Genomic DNA, 14,594 nt, shown 5'->3' with positions numbered 1-14,594 from the left:
TAGAGTTTTATTAACTTAGATAATAATGATTTTGAATTTAATTATTTTGATTTTATTTTATAAAAATTAAATATAAAATAATGTGAATTTATACAAGTATTAAATCCATAAATTTTTATTTGATAAAAATATTAAAAAATAATATATAAATTATGTATTGAAATCTTATTTAAAAATTTAAGTTTTATATTGAGATAATTATTTTGATAACATGACCAAATCCCGTTAACATGCTGACTAGGTCAATTGAATTAGATTAATTTTTACTTAATTTAATACAAATCCAACTTCATTCCACGTTCAAATTTCAAATTAACACTACTCTAAATCTTAAATAAAATCAATATCTTATATGATACTGCCGTCAAATTTAGATCATACAAGAGGCAATTCATGTTAGAAATAGAATGTTTTGCCATATTTCGTGTCAAAATTTTAATTAAATATTAATGTCAGGGAAAAATTATTAATCCCTTTCTTTCCCTAAACTATTGTTATTTTTCGAACAATGGTTGGTTTGTGAAAGTATCTTAATTTTCTTCATCAACTCCTTGACCAGTTAAATATACAGACCTAATTGAAGATCTACACAAAATCTCATCAAAACATAATACAGTGCTAATAATTTGGGCTTCAGTATATGGCTCTAATGAAAACTAATCATTTCATGTACATAATATAGTTCTTTTTCTTTCTTTCTTTCTTTTTTGCCTTGGTTAGGATACATAAAAGAGATATACAAAAACACCACTAGCATCATTATGTGGGAGGAAGGCCCCAACCGCACTGATGCACCTTTAAGGCCATAATTTATTATGTACACATTCAACCTATCGTTGGAGGAAAAAACCTGGCCCGAGAAGATGAACAAAAAGGAGAAAAACAAAATAAATAAATAAATAAAAACATTTACAGAGTCTAGATTTTCAGAAGCATGAGATGTTATCATGCTGTTTCCACAGCTTCTGCCATCGTCACCGGCAAAAAGGCATCTTCTCGTCACTTTACTACTGCACTAGGTTTGGTCACCAAGCTGCCGCCTCTGCATCCCACACAGACGAACTTAGCGGGCACTGGATCCGAATCTGGGATGCCAGAACACCTAGTGTGCTGCCACACTCCACAAACATCACATGCTAACATTCTTTCTCCATCATCATCCTTAGCACCGCAGCGGCAGTCCACAGTCCATCTCTCAGTTCCTCTTTCCATCCTAAATTTACCAAGACCATTTTTTCCCAGACATCTACCCTGTACTCGCACAGATTCAGTTGACCCTATCAAGAGCTTGACCTGGGTGGTATCATCAACACCACTATAACCAAGAAGCTCTTCGGCATGAAATCTCCTGAACATCAGATACACATCTTGAAATGCCCTGGACGCTTCAAGCTTGAGATCAAAAACTGTAGCATTTGAGGGCAAGACGATTATTTCTGGGGGAAGATCTGGGACATTTTCTTCCAACTGATCCACAATTTCCACCTCACATGACAGGCATATAGTAGGTGGATTTGAGGGTGACACCGTTGTTTCACACTTGTTGTAGTCTTTCATGAACTGCTTGCAGTCAAGAAGTTTTCTAGCTGAGCTGAATGCATCACTTGTGGCCTCAGGTCCATAGATCATCATGGTTTGAGGGTGTAGCATGTTATCGTAAAGGAATCTCAGGTCCTGTATAAGGTTTCCTTCGGATGGGCAGGTAATGACAGAAGAGCCAGTGGTAGCAGGGCTATTTAGGGAAGGATCTCCTGGTTCCAGTCTGTAAAATATTAAAGCACATTCAACAGTTTAGTGTTGCACTGAAAGTCGCACTGCATAAAATACAAAGAGATGCAGATCTTAGCCCTAGTAATTACTAGTAACATCCAGCTCCATCAAAACCATAAACTCCTATCTATATTGGCATTCCTAAGCAATTTTTCATCAAAAAGAAAAGTACTAAAAATTACTTTCAAAAGCATTCATGTCTTTCCAAGATCTAGTTAGCACACAAAGAGGATGATTGATATGTTGAGCATTAGCTTAATCATTGCCAAATTAAATAAGAATAGGAACTACAGTTAGTATAATACAACAACTGAATACTCCCAGAAAAACTCTTCAAATTTGAATATGTTATGTATATGCCAATCATGAATTAATTAATGCAGAGATTAATTGCTAACCTGTACTCAAAAGCACCTGAACTAGGATTGCAACGCGACCTAACAATCATACCATCCGCTGCAAATTTCCCTCCTATTTCCTTTAGACAATGATCAAGGAGCTCTGGAGGAGCCACTTTGCAAACAGCACCTCTAAGTGCACGCCAACTTACCCAGTTGGACCCAGAAACTGCTCTCAGTACTCTAAACATGGCTTCTTCGACACGTTCTATATCACTCCTACTCCATGAAGAAGAAATCCCTGATGCATAAATACAGCGCTTCTTGCAGCTAGAATCATTAACCCTTGAGGGAGACTTGTGAGCATCATGGATCAAACTTATCAAATAACAGAAAAGATCTCTAACATTTACAAGCTCCCGGTCTGACAAAGATTGGTAAAACTTTATTATATCCAGCAAGCGAGCTTGCAGTTTCTGCCCTTCAGAAAGAAAGATGGACAAAGGTAGGCTGGAGAGTGTTTCAACAGCTGACCTATACGCATAGACTGTCAAACCAAAACTACCAGCACCAAATTCATAGCCCCAGTCACCATACCATGAATGGCCTTTGGTGATAGCATGAAGTAGCCTGTACTCTAAACCATACTTCTTTGATACATCCATCACACTGACCTTTCTGTTAATGCATGGAAAATGACAAAATAGCTGGTTTAATTCACAGCTATAATTAGATGAAATCAGGAGGCTAATGGAATCCATGCTACCATACAGATTACCAAATCCAACAAGATAAGAAAGCATATGATACCAACTGTGTTTTGATCTCCAGAATACTATCCACAAAACCCTTGATTTCAAGAGAAGCATAGAGCATTCTATCTAGCGAATTGCAAGATAAATTATAACTTCCAAAATCCACATCAAAATGATTTGACAAAAATAAACATTTCAATGACCCAGTAGAACAGCACCACAGATAAAGCTTCTACAAATCTGAAACCTTTCACACTTTTGTTTTTATCTTTTTACAGGTAGCTACCAGAAAATCATCTACCCGTCCCAATCTCCACATATTCAACTACTCCTAGACCATAAAAAATCTGCCAATGATAATATCTACCTAGATAACCACACTGAAGAACTGAAGATTTATGAAGAGAACTCCAACATAGATTTTTAGCTAGCAAATATTAGAAATCATCTTCAGCATAATGGAACACTCTCACTACATAACAAGCATGAGACTGTAAGTGCAATCAAGAATCCTAACCTGACTCCAAGAGTTTTACATAACCGATCCCAAAAGTCCATGATATGGACTCCAGAAAGGACCCTGGAGCCTCCTTCTTTTCCATTTACCCTAAGAAGGTGCCCAAAACCATTCGCATGGATGACACCATGTAAGAGATGAGTGGTGTCTTCCAACTGGTGATAGATCCACTCTTCAACATCATCTGCAGTTGTCACATGATTGCATGTCTTGCACCTAAAATAGAAAATTCAAGAGGATCATCAGAAGCCACAAAAATGTTAACACTAACCTAGATATCAATCAAGCTCAATACACCTATGATCATAATTCAGTACCACAAAACAAATTGTAATATCTAACCAATACAAAGTTAAGAATTTTCTACAAACAATTGTATATAAGGTATGCTCATGAAATCGGTAAAACACAAAGTCTATTTTCTTGACCATGCTATGCACCAGCATGTATGTTTTACATGAAAATATCAAAGAAAGATAATTATAGTTCAACAGAGATCTAAACAAAGTACCAGTAGATAATTACACTGCATCTCCTCATAGGCATGCACATCGCATCAGTACAATACGTAACTAAATTCTGCCATACAATAAAACAACAAGACGCCATATACAACACATTGTTACAATCAACTCTCTAAAAAGAAAAACAGGCAGAGTGCCCTGACCTTGATTCAGACAAATGCAGGACATCTCCGCAACAAGTGCATGGCTTATGATACCCACCAATGGAGTTACCATCAGCTTTAATAATAAAATGGTAACGCTTACTGCATACTGGATGACCACTCCAACCTACAAAGCAGACAAAAAACAATAATTAAGTAACACACAATTAAAATCTAAGAAGACACAATAATTTTTATTTTTATTTTTATTTTTTTGATACAGAAAAATCAGTAAAGATAATCAAACAAAGACTAAGAAAAAAAAATAGTTCTCATTTCCTAACTACATTATACAACATTATGTTGCATTATGTTCAACCAAACATATCATAAGTTCATCAATCACCCACATTTTCCCCTCAGCAATCAATCTACCAGTCCACACTCCAAAGATGCCCATGTTTAAACCCCGGAACTTCCCTCTTATATCCTAAGTTGCAAGATTGAGTGAACTCTAATCCATCTTCAGAATACCAATTTCACAGTAAAAAAAAAAAATCATCCCATGGCCCACATGTTACACCCTTCTAGACAAATCCAAGACATTTTAAAAAAAAAAAGGTTTTTGGTCAGCTACCACCCTATTTGGGGTCACATAAAAAAAAAAAAATTCTATTCAAAAGACAACAGCACCATCAAATCATTATCCATTACATAACCAAGCATTGCTGTCCAAGCAAATGGAACAGACAAGACCAAACATGGGGTTAACCCCCAACATCATATTTAAGACCCACGTCAAAAGAAAGAAACACAGGTGCCCACTGCGACATGGTCCCACCAACAACAAAAATTTAACTAAAAGCACCATCTAATAGAAATGGCGGGCCACCACAACAAGACAAGCAAGTATTATACTTCTATTACCCAAAAAGAAAAACAAATACTAAAAGCAGAAGCCACAGCACGCCACGTGTCGCAAGTACTAGCCTATCCTAACTGAGATAACATTATACTACACTACATCATTGTCGTCCAGTCATTATCACTCTGGGCCCCACATTCCCGCTAATCCAAGTTACAAAAAACCGTCATTTTCTCGCGGTACATTGCTACCATCTCGTTTATTATGTTTCTACAAACACTATCACGAGTCAATCACGTGAATTACCGCGATATTTTAAATCTTATAATTTTCCAAATAAAGCAAAAGGAAAGAGAGGCACGCAAAAGAGAGAACTCTCGAATTTCCCGCCCCAACGCACCCGGCAGGCCGGGGAAAAAACGTCAAGGGTAAAAATGGGATCTTGCAATAACTCGAGCTGAGTTAACTCACCAACAACTCGACACTGATCACAGTAAACAGATCTTGATCTAGCCACATCCTCCTCCACCACATCCAAAGAAACCACACCGCCCCCAGCCTCCTCGCCGCCGCACCCCACCAAGTCACCGACTTGAAACGAGATCTGCCATGTGAGCAGGTGAGGAAACAGCGAGGAAGGCGGAGGTAACAGCGCGTGTTCGGTTAAAAACGACCTGATGTTGGATCTGAAAGGACCTCGGGGTGGAGGAGGCGAGGAGGAAGAGGAAGGGGAGGAAGGGAAAGAGAGGAAGTTGTAGAGATCAGCTGTGACTCTCCTCTTCATCCTCTTAATCGGTCTCCCGTTGACAACCATGTCCGATAAGCGGCGCGTGAGGGGAAGTGAAGTCAAGAAGGCTCTAGATCTGGTAGATCAGACGGTGGATATTGAAAGATTGGGGAGAAAGGACGTGGTTTTAGTGTTTGTGATGAAAACGGGAAAGGGAGAGTGAGGGTGAAGGGGAAAACGGATCGTTTTGGGGTTGTGGAGAGCTGAGGAAGTGACTGTGATTTTGGATTTCAGAACAGCTCGGATTTGATTAGCATCGTCTCTGGTTGAATTTTGATTTTAGAGGAGAAATCTTAGCCGTTAAGAGTGCTGACTGGTTCCTAGACGTTTACCAAATATCGTGGTGGTTTGTTTGATAATTACTGTATTACCCTTTAAGGAGGGAACGAGGAAGCTTCGCGAGTAGTCCTCTTTGGAAAAAAAGAAAATAAAAAATAATAATAATTAAGTAAATCATTGATTAATTTAATGGCCACGACTGCATACAGAGGAGTAATGATGATGTCTTGATGCTGTCGTGTCAACGTGGATGCATGTTACCAAATATTAATATTTCATAGTTAATATATAATGAAAAGTTAATATTAAGTGTATTTATCTATAGAATTAAAATTTACAATAACTGTCATGTATGATTTAATATAAATAATTAAAATATAAATTTTACAACAAATCAACTATTCTATATATATAAAAGATAAAATGCTAAAGATAATATATATATATATATATATATATTACCATCATAAATCATACAATCAAGAATTTTTTAATTTCTTCTTATATCATCCATAGTAATTTCTCAACTCAAAATGAGATTTAATTTATATTTAAAATTATAAATCTTTAATATAAATAAATGTTTTGTATAGCTTGAAAACACATTAAAATCCTACTTTATAATTTTTTTATATATTTATTTTTTTCATATATTATTAACTTTTAATAAAATGTTATGTTGTTACCCACTTTATTTATTGAATCCTATCTTATAATCTTTTTAATGTACCCAAATTCTTCATGTATTATTAATCATCAATAAAATGTTATGTTGCTCCCACTCTATTTTTCGATCCACTACATAAATAATACCAGAGCCTTGACAGGTTATTAATAATAGTTAGGTTTAGTTAAAGTATATTTAACTGGTTATAAATCATGATAATCATCATTCAGTAAGTTGTGTAAAGCTAAAGTTAGGCTGGATAATCTTAGAATGTTTTTCCATTGTTAGGTATACCTTATTGAATTTCATTATTATTTACTTCTTTTAAATTCCAACCTAAACCTTTTCCTTGTTGTGTTGTCCTAGCCAAGCTCAACTTGACCCACCAATCTTCTTGTGTTAACATGTTTATGGATGGAATTGTTATCATAAGGAAATCTTCATAATGATTCCTGATCTTGCCATCTTATTAGTAAAAGAACTAGTACAAAGAGAAAAGGTATGCATTAAGCCAACAAGTGAAAAATGATGAGAGTAAAATGAAACAATCAAATAAGATAATGGATGGCAAGGAGTTGAGGTAATTATCGGTTGAAATGGCCTGTTTGTTTCTGCATTTTAAAAAGTGTTTTTAAAAAAAATTGAAATTTTTTATTTTTTTTATTAACTTTAAATTAATATGTTTTTAGTGTTTACGAATCATTTTGATGTGTTGATGTCAAAAATAATTTTTAAAAAATAAAAAAAAATATCATTAGCGTTCATTTTGGGATGAAAAGTTATTTAAAAAGTAACCGCAATCACACTGCCAACAGGTCATTAAATATTATGAACCTTAGCAACAATTACTACATCGACAAATACCCTCATGCTTTTATTATACTCTATCAGGTATATTGATTGCGCCAAAGACTTTGCTCATCTTCTTGTATGAAACTACACAGCATAAGCATTAGTATGTGAATATATTCATTTCTTGTCAAAATTAAAGTATAACATATTAAAAAAAACACATTAAAAAATAGGGAAATGAAATGCTAAAAAAATTAATTTTCTTAGAAGGTCTTAGCTACATTCTAAACACTTTTTTTCTTTAAGTTTTGTATTTTTATCTCAAAATAATGAATTGAGTTTGTATAGATATTTTGGCTTCCCGACTATATGTCTATTTGATATTATAATGCATGATGTTTTTCAAAGTGTTTTTTTGCTTGAAAATACATCAAAATAATATATATATATATATATATATATATATATATTAATCTTCTGTTTTTAACATCAATGTATTAAAACAATAAAAAAAACACTAAAAATACAATTTGAAGCCTGTTTGTTTTTGCATTTCAAAAGTGTTTTTAAAAAAAATTGAAATTTTTTTTTATTTTTTTATTAACTTTAAATTAATATGTTTTTAGTATTTCAAATCATTTTGATGTGCTGATGTCAAAAAATAATTTTTAAAAAAATAAAAAAAAATATCATTAGCATTAGCATTCATTTTGGGATGAAAAGTTATTTGAAAAGCAACCGTGATCATACTGCCAAACAAGTCATTAAATATTATGAACCGTAGCAAACAATTACTACATCAACAAATACCCCCGTGCTTTTAATATACTCTATCAGGTACATTGATTGCCCCCAAAGACTTTGCTCATCTTCTCGTATGAAACTACATAGCATAAGCATTAGTATGGGAATATATTCATTTCTTGTCAAAATTAAAGTATAACATATTAAAAAAAACACATTAAAAAATAGGGAAAATAAAATGCTAAAAAATTAATTTTCTTAGAAGGTCTTAGCTACATTTTAAACACTTTTTTTCTTTAAGTTTTGTATTTTTTATCTCAAAATAATGAATTGAGTTTGTATAGATATTTTGGCTTCCCAACTATGTGTCTATTTGATATTTATAATGCATGATGTTTTTTCAAAAGTGTTTTTTGCTTGAAAATACATTAAAATAATATATATATTTTTTAATTTTTTCTTTTTAACATTAACATATTAAAACAATAAAAAAAACACTAAAAATACAATTTGAAGCATGTTTGTTTCTGCATTTCAAAAGTGTTTTTAAAAAAAAAATTGAATTTTTTTTTATTTTTTTTAACTTTAAATTAATATGTTTTTAGTGTTTTTCAAATCATTTTGATGTGCTGATGTCAAAAATAATTTTTAAAAAATATAAAAAAATATCATTAGCATTCATTTTGGGATGAAAAATTATTTGAAAAACAACCGCAATCACACTACCAATAGGTCATTAAATATTATGAACCTTAGCAACAATTACTACATCGACAAACACCCCCATGCTTTTAATATACTCTATCAGGTACATTGATTGCCCCAAAGACTTTGCTCATCTTCTTGTATGAAACTACACAGCATAAGCATTAGTATGAGATATGTTCATTTCTTGTCAAAATTAAAGTATAACATATTAAAAAAACACATTAAAAAATAGGGAAATAAAATGCTAAAAAATTAATTTTCTTAGAAGGTCTTACCTACATTCTACACATCATCTCATATAGTAACATTTAATGTACGCATTACTTTATGTTTATGTGTAAGCATGTGAAGATAATCATCACCCATTAAGGCTTTGCCCATAATGTCTCATAATATATATACTTTACAGGCCTAGCTATAGTGTTTGATTATATATTAGTGAGGAATTGTCAAAGAATTATGAAGTATCCCTTAATCTATATTTATAATGAATTTTGACCATTATCACATGCAATAATAACATAATCACATGAAATATTAACATGCCTACCTGTGTCTATGTTTTTGCACATACCCAATGGACTAGTATTATTTCAAAGCTCCCTTAGTGCATCCAACATATTTTTATTTTTCATTGATGCTATAATGAGACAAAAATCTATAAAATCCATTCATGATACGCATCATAATTATTAAAATTGGATATTGTTATTCATTTACATGTTATTGAATGAGTAATCTCTTGTGTGTTTTTACATGTTTCAAGATATAAAAGATAGATATAAAAAAAAACATAAATATATTTAGTTAAAAAGACAGAAATATATATATAATAAAATGTGTTTCTATGACATTTTTTAATTGATTTATATGCTTTCAAAAACAAGAGGTGCATGAGACATGTCCCTTTTATCTTCATTGTCTCTGTTTTTCTTAATAACCAAACACTACCCTAATTACATTTTATATTTTGTTTTGGATATTATTAGAAGAATATTGTGATCAAACCTTATTGAAGTGTAAAGTTAAGAAACTCCACACAAATAACATATAACAAAAATGCTTTCATCCTTCAATATTGTTAAGATCAATCACATTTTAATTTGTTTTTGTGTGAAATATTCCTACAACTAATTACACATAATATTTATAACTTTATTATATATGTTGTCTAATCTTCATTTAATATATGATTTTTGTACTAAGTACTCTCGAAATTACACATATCTCATAGTTAGTGTACACATTTCTACCATGCTTTTTCACTTTAAAAAGTTCTAAAATATAAATTAATTGCATTACAAGTAATCTCTCTTTCGATTATAAGCCTAGTACACTGTGTATGGAGGGACAAACAACCATTATTTTGTACATAGAACAATTGTAAATGGCATTGCTACTAGTGCAAATTATACTTATTTCTATCCTTTTTTTTTTTTTTGCAATATGGGTAGGGATTTGATTATCAATATCCTCTTCAATATCTATATATTTCTTCATCTTCTGCTCTCCCACAATACTATATAGCTCTCATTTCCTTGAATGTTATCCCACCTTCACAACTAAGTTTGCAATGTTTTTTTTGACATTATCAATTTAATTTTTTTAGTTTAATTGTGTTAGATTATCTCTCAATTAATGATTAGTCTCATTTATAATTATAATTCAATGTTTGCAAGTGCAATTATGACCACTTATCTTGCAATTCCATCTGTTCATATCTTGACACCTTATTACCTTACTCAAACCAACTCACTCTACCCCATTAGCAACATTTAAGCAACTTTATGATTTGCTAGGTCATGGTTCCATTCTCAACCTTTTCACACATATTACTGCTTATTGGGAACATGAAGACCACTATACCTCTTTAATTTAGATAAGGTTCTTTTTTAGGTTTAATTTTAAGGAGTTATTGGGATAGATTGAGACATGATTTGACAAATGAAAAACAACACAAAACTTCCTTTCCTAACCCTAAGCTATTTTTTTCTTGTCTTGCATGAGACCAACTCAAGACCAGTTAGATCTTATAATATATGTTTTTATGAAGCTAATTGCTTTCAAACATCAAACATACATCCTCTAATTCCTTTCTTTGGGAAAGGGAAGAAATTCTTTGTTACATGAGTAGGTCTTTTCTCTCTCTTTTTTCTTCTATAAGTTATTAATTGTAAAGATCAACTATTCAATATGGCTAAATTTTTGGATTTTTTACCCAATTTTAACAAATGGAGTGCAAAAAAGGCTCCTTCTAATCTAGTTATAGTCAATGCCCCCTTATCCATATCTAGCTACAGACTATGGTACACAACTGTCATTGTTCACACATCACATGTGGATTGGTGGATTTCTCATAGTTGGTGCTGCTGCGCATGCAACCATTTTTATGGTAAGAGACTACGATTCGACTACTCGATACAATGATGATGCACTATCCTCCTTCAACCCTTTAGCGAAATGCGGAAAAAGGAAGGAAAATCCATGGACCGACCCCATCGTCTCCACCCCGTAGGAACTACGAGATCGCCTATGAGGTTAAGCCTCATTTATAGGTAAACATTTTACTTTCTAGTTTAGCTAGGTAGATCATGTATACTTATATTGAGATAGCTTAGGAAGACATTTTGATCCAAATGTTAATTTATCTAACTAACAACCATGCATGGTGCCTATAACTATAGTTTTCACTTTCTACCGCTCCTCCAGCTCCATCCTTTATTCTCCACTCATCCAGCTCTCTATCTCAATGAGATTAGCTTCCTAACAAGAGGATCTCATCATATATTGGTACTGCTTGATAAATGTTGAAGATGGTTTGTGATAACAACTATACTTAAATCTTCTATGAATCAGCAAGACTTGTATTATTTGAAGATGGTTTAAATTTTATATGTAATAAGTTTTTATTTTAAAATTTGAAGCTTAAGATTTGTAATAAGTAGTAGCAGAACATTTGCTACATAAATATATATTGTTTGCTTGTATACAATTTATAAGAAAAAATATTATTACAACTCTTACCAGGTTTTTTTTTTCATTGTAGATGGCTTATGCATGACCCATATACAAAAATAAATTTAATTTCAATATATATATATATATATATACATTTGTTTCTTTGTAAATACATAATTTATTTTTGACATAAGTAAAGAAATGAATTTGGCATCAGTGCATATCTATTTCTTAATGATTGACTTATTTAATTCTGAATATAAAAGAAAAATATTCGTTTGTTTCTTAGAAATATTTTTTGAACGAAAATAATAATAATTTTGATATGCTAAAATTTACTTGAGACATTATTTAATATACATACAAAAAATAAATTCAAAATGTTATAGCAATTTCTATTAAATTATGAAGCTTTAAACACATCATATACCAAAATACTAGAATAAATGTTGATTAGTTTAGCCTATAATCAATATTATTAAATGATTAATCAAGTAATTTGCTAATTCAAAACTTAATTACATCAAATTGCCAATAAATTAAATGAAATTTGATATAATCGATCTAAAAAACTCAACTTGCAACTCAGGCCATGTTTGTTTGCTAGGAAAGTAGTTTACTTTTGGAAAAGTGAATTCTGTGAAAGTGAATTATTTTTCGATGTTTGGTAGTGTAATGGAAAATAAGTTGGAAAATATTTTCCAGTGTTTGGTTATGTCATTAAAAATGAGCTGAAAAATAACTTACTAATGTTTTATTTTTTTCAAGTTTATTAAAATAATAAGGAACAAATCTTACAAATTAAAAAGTTGAATGAAAATGAAATTGAAAAAAATATAAATTCATAAATTATCTCAAATAAAATAAATAATAAAAATCAAATCTAAAAAATTAAAAAAATTAAAAGATGAAGAAATTAAAATAATAATAATAATTCACAATTTTATAAATTATTTTAAATAAAATAAGTAACAATCAAAAGAATGAGAACCAAATTTGATAGATAAAAATTTCAATTAAAAAATGAATAACGAAAAAGAAATAAAAATTATAAAAATAAGAATTAAAGTTAATATAAAAATTAAATTCTAAGGGATGAAATTAAAAAATAGATATTCAAAACAAAATATATATTGCAATTAAAAGTTTAAGGACTAAATTTGATATAATCAGCAAATAATATGACATTTCTAAATTTTTTACAACTTTTAGAAAATATTTTCTGCTTAAAATAAAGAAAAACACTTTTCTGAAAACCATGTCAAATTTTTCTTTGATTAAAAAGTGTTTTTCATTGATTAATTTTTTTAATGACAAATAAACATAAAAAAAATTAAAAAATAGTTTCTTCAAAAATTTATTTTTTGAGAAAAACAAATGTAGCTTCAGTTAGTTAATTAATGACTAGAGTGATGATAAAATAATATTTTTTTATTTTTTTTTAAAAAAAATTAATCTTAAAGCAATATTAGGTAATAAATCGAATTTAATAACTTTATTAATAATAATTAAATCTAAAATATATTTTTTCGGCTTGAAAAAAGGAAAAAGAAAAAGCAAAGCGAATAAAAATTTGAGGTCCAGGGCGGGCGGGCAGACAGACAGACAGACAGACAGGCTCATAGTCTCTCTCCGTCTGTATAAGACGGAGTCTTCACTCTTTCCCTTCCCTCTCACTCACTCTACACACACTTTTCCTCTCCTTTCTGTCTTCCAAGCGCGTCATCCTCAACCTCCGAAGGATTCCGCGAACTCCGTCCTTATCAGGTACATCTCCCCGTATTTTCTTCCGATTATCGCTTCTGCCACTTATTTTACTTCGATCTCATTAATCAACGTTGCTTGAAGAAAATGTCTTCAAGGGACACAGAGAGCTTGTGAGTGATGTTTTTGGTTATTTTTTTTAAGAAAACAGTCTAAAATGATTTTTTATTTTTTTATTCGTTTGTGTTATGCGTCGTGGAAGAAAAAAAATGTGAACTTAAGCTATTTTTGTTTTTATTTTTTTGAATTCGTTTTATTTTGTTGTTATCCTGTGTATGATTTCTCTTTTTTTTTTTATTTATTTGTGTTTTAGTAATTGCAGTGATGTGTCTGTGTCTGTGGAAGCGTTTAGGGTTTTTTTTTGGTGTGGAAATTAAGTAAGTATGTGAATGATATTGATTAAGGAAGCAGAAACATGGAATTAATGGCTGTGGTGACTTCTAATTTAGGGCTTAGGGTTTTCTGCTATTTGTTTAAGAAATGGAATTTTGATGTTATTATGTGTTTGCTAATGTGGTGCAAGTGCTTTTTTAAATGAGATTTTGAAACTGAAAAGGCATCAACTTATATGAGATTTGATGTTATCAAATCAATGCTTTTTTTTTTTAGTGCTTTTTTCAAGGCTCTGACGTTTTTGTAACAAAACCATCCCAAAAACATCAAATTAACACTTTTTGTTGAGAAACTGCACTACGAAACCTGGCTGTAATTTAGGATTTTTCTTGTTAGTTGACAACTTTGACTGGTGGTAGTGTCATTGCTGAAGCCTTGAACTTTAAATTATTTATCAAGTTTAGGTTAATAGGAGGGAAAATGTGTTTTGCAGATTTTACGTATAAGTTGACAGCTTGTATTTTTCCAAAATGGAAATGATGTTAAGTAATCAAATAATTGCTTGTTTTCATTTTGTGAGCCGAGGTCATTTTTGTAGCGGTCATTCATTCTTGTTTGGTCTAAAAAAATTTCCTTTTACCTTCCCTTTCTGAGATTGTATTTTTAACGAAAATGACAAGTTTGATGGCCATTTGAGTTAGTGTTTCTTC

The 14,594-nt window shown here is 31.3% G+C and overlaps 1 protein-coding gene across 1 annotated transcript; it reads right to left on the bottom strand.

Annotated features, from left to right (window-relative positions):
- Positions 1-641: 641 nt before the first annotated feature.
- LOC118052504 (PHD finger protein At1g33420) lies at positions 642-5,985 on the bottom strand. The gene is made up of 5 exons (XM_035063503.2): positions 5,324-5,985; positions 4,048-4,174; positions 3,381-3,596; positions 2,169-2,786; positions 642-1,762 (listed from the first exon to the last, which is right to left on the bottom strand). The coding sequence occupies exons 1-5, from the start codon at positions 5,664-5,666 to the stop codon at positions 1,000-1,002; spliced, it is 2,067 nt and encodes a 688-aa protein (XP_034919394.1). The 5' UTR covers positions 5,667-5,985; the 3' UTR covers positions 642-999.
- Positions 5,986-14,594: the final 8,609 nt, after the last annotated feature.

This window comes from Populus alba, chromosome 19, assembly GCF_005239225.2.
Source record: "Populus alba chromosome 19, ASM523922v2, whole genome shotgun sequence".
Classification (NCBI taxonomy): Eukaryota; Viridiplantae; Streptophyta; class Magnoliopsida; order Malpighiales; family Salicaceae; genus Populus; species Populus alba.
Note: the sequence above shows the minus strand (reverse complement) of the source record. Positions and strands in the feature narration are given on the sequence as shown.